The sequence below is a fragment of the Octopus bimaculoides genome, chromosome 1, assembly GCF_001194135.2.
Source record: "Octopus bimaculoides isolate UCB-OBI-ISO-001 chromosome 1, ASM119413v2, whole genome shotgun sequence".
NCBI lineage: Eukaryota > Metazoa > Mollusca > Cephalopoda > Octopoda > Octopodidae > Octopus > Octopus bimaculoides.
This window is the reverse complement of record NC_068981.1, coordinates 136,508,528-136,513,319: the sequence shown is the minus strand read 5'-3', so window position 1 is coordinate 136,513,319 and position 4,792 is coordinate 136,508,528. Positions and strand designations below refer to the sequence as shown.

The following is a 4,792-nucleotide window of genomic DNA, read 5'->3' as shown; positions in this document are numbered from 1 at the left end:
TATATATATATATATATATATATAATACTACTTACTGTTTTCTTATATTGTTTGGAATCATGGATATCATATAGGTAGCACATTAACCAAAAGTTGTCTCAGGACAATCTGCAGTTGTACTCTAAAAGATTGTATCTAATGTCGACCTATTTAGCAACTGTAAGATTGGTGGAATCGAAAGCTTTCATATGCAGTTGCAATTGCACTGGGATGATCATGTCATCAGAATGAGTGACGAAAGAATACCCAAGTCTTCGTGTATAGCCAGCTTGATAATGGGCACAGGAATGTTGGTCAACCATGGCATAGATATAAGGACAAGCTGAAGAGTAACCTCTCAGCAGTCAACATAGCTCACAACACCTTTGAGCAAACAGCCTTGATGTGAACAGAAAGAAGATCATCATGTTAAGATGGTGTAAGAGATTTTCTTTCCACGAGCATTAACAGGCTTAGGGGTGCATGGCAAAGAAGAAAAGTGACTGCAAACATACTGCTTGCACTGACCCATAATCCTCATATTTGCAACATCTGTGAGCTTTGCAAATCATTGGTATGGCTCAAGTGTCACATTTGACATAAGCATTACGAGTGACAAAAAAAGTGTAGGTTGTCAGATCCTCATACACTGAAACCAACAGGAGAGTCCATCATATGTGTATAAAATGGTAGTCACTTGGAGTTTGAGAAAAACGGGTCTGCAAGTTCTTGCCAAACAACCTGCACAAATGATTTGGATATAGTGATCGAATGTTTGTGCTGTACAAAAGCTCATTCAGTCCATCAAACTGGCATCACCTGAACAGGTGCACAGTGTACTACACATCAGGTGTCGAAGTGATTGCAGAACAAGAGATGAAGAGTTTTGCTCAAGAACCACAACTCACCATTCAGTCCAGGAAGTGAAACCACAATCTTGCAATTGTGAATACAACACCCAAACCTTGCCCTTGTGCCTTTACATATATATATACACAAATATATAAGTTTATAACATATTTTAATAGCTACCTAAGCACATATATATCGTACTTTAAATAGTTATAGAAACATACCTGTATATGATGTAACATTTAGTTTTAAAACAGGCAGCATATAGAGAGTGCATATAGCTTGTCACATCTGATTTTTTAGACAAGCAGCAAGTACAGAAAGAGGATGTTGAAGATAACAAATGAACTGAGATATATACATTTCAAGGTGAGACTGTATGTATGTATGTATATCGTGTGTGTGCTCCTCTCTCAGCCTTATGTCTGTCATACACATTTTTGCAATAACTGCAAAGGCTATCTTTCAGGCCTTCATAGAATTACATGTCAGAGATCCATCCCTCTTGTTGCTTACACTGCAACTTGTTCACCTTTGCTGCACTTCAAGATAATATGCACTAATTTCAAATGTTATAAAAGCATTTTGTCTCTTGGCTATTGGTGCTGCAATTGTTGCCAGTCACCTTGACAGCTTCTGATGTAACTTAGCATCTGTATAGCTCCTATTATAACTGTTCAGTATAAGAGCATTGGTTACAACTGCTAATTTCAGTTGTACAAGTTATCTTGAGAGCATCTTTTACTTCTCATCTTTCTGAAGGTAGCATCTGAAAGTAGCATCTATTACAACTTGTCATTTTGTCCAATTGTTTATTTAATTTCCTGTATATTCTCACCTTATTTTTCACTCTGTTTCCCCTTACCTGTTAAATTGTGACATCTCTACTACACACAGTTACATTCCATGTTACAGCAAGTTATATCATATATTTCAGTTGCTCATCTTCTCAATAAAAGTGGGACAGTAAATGCAAGACATACCATTTGCTACAACAGATCTTCTCATATGTTACTATAGATAATTTCATCTGTAACTGCTGGTCATTTACTCTGTAGTAGTCGATCAATAAATGCAGGTCGTTTCATCTACTACTACAGGTTATCTTATCTGTAACCACAGATAATTTAATCTACAACTGCAGGTCATCTAATCTGAAACTGTAGATCATTTCATCTGTTATGGCAAGTTGTTGCATGACTCTAGTTCACCTAATGAAAAGCTGCAGGCCATCTCATCCGTTAAAGCAGATTTTTTCATCTTTAACTGCAGATCATCTCCTTCTATTGGAGCAGATATTCTCAACTGTAACTGCTGATCAACTCTTAGTTATATTTAAATGCCATTTGTACATCTTTCCTCTTCTCTTACTTATTATCCAATTCTTCAATTGATTCCTATCATGATCTGTAAAACCTTTTTTCTGTCTTCAATACTAGTCTTTTTCTAATATAAATTATCGTTATCATTTTGTGTGTATCTACTTAGTCCTCAAATTTTGTTCACCAACAAACTCACTTTCATATTTTTGAGAGTATTTACCATCACTCTTGCTGCTTAAAGTGCCAAAAGCTTACCCAAGGTCCTTAAGAGATTATACATGTGCTAACTTTACATCCAGGATTTAACTTTATATTATATAAAACTGTATTTGTCCTACTGCATCAGATGTTACCATCACCGTTCCATTCTCCTTCTATAGTAAACTTTACCATTATTCTCAGCACACACCTGTTTACATCATACTGGCTATTGCAATGTTTTAATCACAAATCTTTCTTCTGCTTATGGTTTTTGAACATTTTTTTTTTGTGTATTTATTTATATCTTGTTATTTCCTTTTTTTTTTCATCTTTATTTTCATTGCAAATAAACTTCTTATGTAATATGATGTTTAATATGACGTCTCTTAAAGACAATAGCCATTATATAACCTCATTACCAATGGAGGCAGAGGTCTCAATGTGGTTACTGGACCATCTAGAAATAGCAGCCAAATATCCTTCAAATCACACTCTATCAACTTTAAGGGAAGTCAAATTAAAAATTATAGTTCCTTATATACTAACAGATGAAATAGTCATGGTTAACTATTTGCCTGTTCTAAGCATTTTCATAAGTTTGTTCCAAATACCCATGTTTGTTTTTAAACTTTTAAACAGCCTTTGCTTCAAACATTCTGAGTAAAGCTTTCCTTTTATAAGTCCCAATTTACTCTGCTAGTTGAAATGTAATTGGAAATGTCTATCATATATGAGGCATGGAGGCCAAGGAAATATGTCTTGCTTATCACATGAGATACATAGGACAGGTAAAGTGGGGGTGGGGAATAACTTTAAGCATATGTCTGCTCATTTAAGTCAAACCTGGAATTAAGCAACAACATTAAAATCAATTCTTGTTTCCAATTTAATTTAGAGAACTTTTATTAATTGACTAGTTAATTAGACTTCAGGCTTCATATTTACAAGAGAGAATAACAGTATAAGGAATGGTGACACTTATGCCTTTCACAAAGAGGTTAGGGGTTGAAACAATTAGAAATAATCACATTTGGTTTGAAAACTTGGGTCACCAAGAATTTACTTAAATCCTTCTGCAGCACTTACCAAAGAATGTCTGTTGATTGAAAATAACAAGGAAACAGGCTTGTTGTTGCCTCCACAGACACACACACACACATACATACATACAGACTTGTTCACCAAAAGTATTCCAAGTGATAGAATTTTAATTAAAATTTGCTTATAAACTGATTAACATTTATTTGATAATTGGATGCAATTTGAACCAGTGCAAATATTAATTACTGAGAGAGCTTTTATCTATATTCGTTCTTCTTAATTAATAAATGTTTCTATGAGTTACAAGAAAGGATGGTGGCCTGTTATTTGTAGCATTCCCCGAATGGTTACTGTGAACATATTCTTGACTGCAAATTACTGAAGTACAGTCTGAGTCTCTTGTTATTGTTGTGAGAAAATTGGTGAAATATAGGTTAACCCTTTTGATACCAATGTACCTGAGACCACCCTGATCCTTTGATACAAACTTCTTTGAAACTGATCCAAATTAAGAACCTTCCATCAAAATTTTTCAATTTAATTCATGTTCTTTGGAACATGGCAGTAAGCTGGCAGAATCGTTAGCATGCTGGGCAAAATGCTTAGCGATATTTCATCTAGCCTTACATTCTAAGTTCAAATTCTGCTGAGATCAACTTTACCTTTCATCCTTTCAGGATTGATAAAATAAGTAACAGTTGAATACTGGGATTGATGTAATCAACTTAACCCCGCTCACCCACAAAATTGCTGTCCCTATGACCAAAGGGATTCCAGTCATGAGTTTTTTTGTTTTTTTTATATCAGGGACTTCATTCTCTAAGGCATTATTCTGTAAGCAGCTAGGGTGTGATTTGAAGGCGATCTGGGGTAAAAAATAGACGTTCCACCCTCTTACTTGTTTTCTAAAATGTCAGATGAACAAACAAGTGATTGGCCATTTCTTGGGTCCTTCTTCTTCTGCAAGTCTTTTTATCATTTCAGGTCAAATTGCTTAATTCTAGTTTCCTATGTATGCCTTAGTTGTAGAATAGATATAAGGCAGTCTAGGAAAGTTATCTGTAATAGACTAATCTTATATCCAGGAGGTTTTGTTAATTGCTTCAAACACTAGAAACTGGAAGCTCATCACTGAGTTTATTAGGGATATATATATATATATATATCATCATCATCATCATCATCGTTTAACGTCCGCTTTCCATGCTAGCATGGGTTGGACGATTTGACTGAGGACTGGTGAAACCGGATGGCAACACCAGGCTCCAGTCTGATTTGGCAGAGTTTCTACAGCTGGATGCCCTTCCTAACGCCAACCACTCAGAGAGTGTAGTGGGTGCTTTTACGTGTCACCTGCACGAAAACGGCCACGCTCGAAATGGTGTCTTTTATGTGCC

At 35.4% G+C, this 4,792-nt stretch overlaps 1 protein-coding gene across 6 annotated transcripts in view; it reads left to right on the top strand.

Moving 5' to 3' along the window:
* Positions 1-4,792, top strand: part of LOC106880114 (general receptor for phosphoinositides 1-associated scaffold protein) — a 293,807-nt gene that overhangs the window by 272,001 nt on the left and 17,014 nt on the right. The window contains exon 7 of one of the 6 annotated variants that reach the window (XM_014929931.2): positions 1,135-1,200. The exons of the other annotated variants lie outside the window; for them this stretch is intronic. Coding sequence (XP_014785417.1) covers positions 1,135-1,178 — 44 coding nt within the window. The 3' untranslated portion in view covers positions 1,179-1,200. The remainder of the gene's footprint in view (positions 1-1,134; positions 1,201-4,792) is intronic. 6 annotated transcript variants of the gene reach the window in all.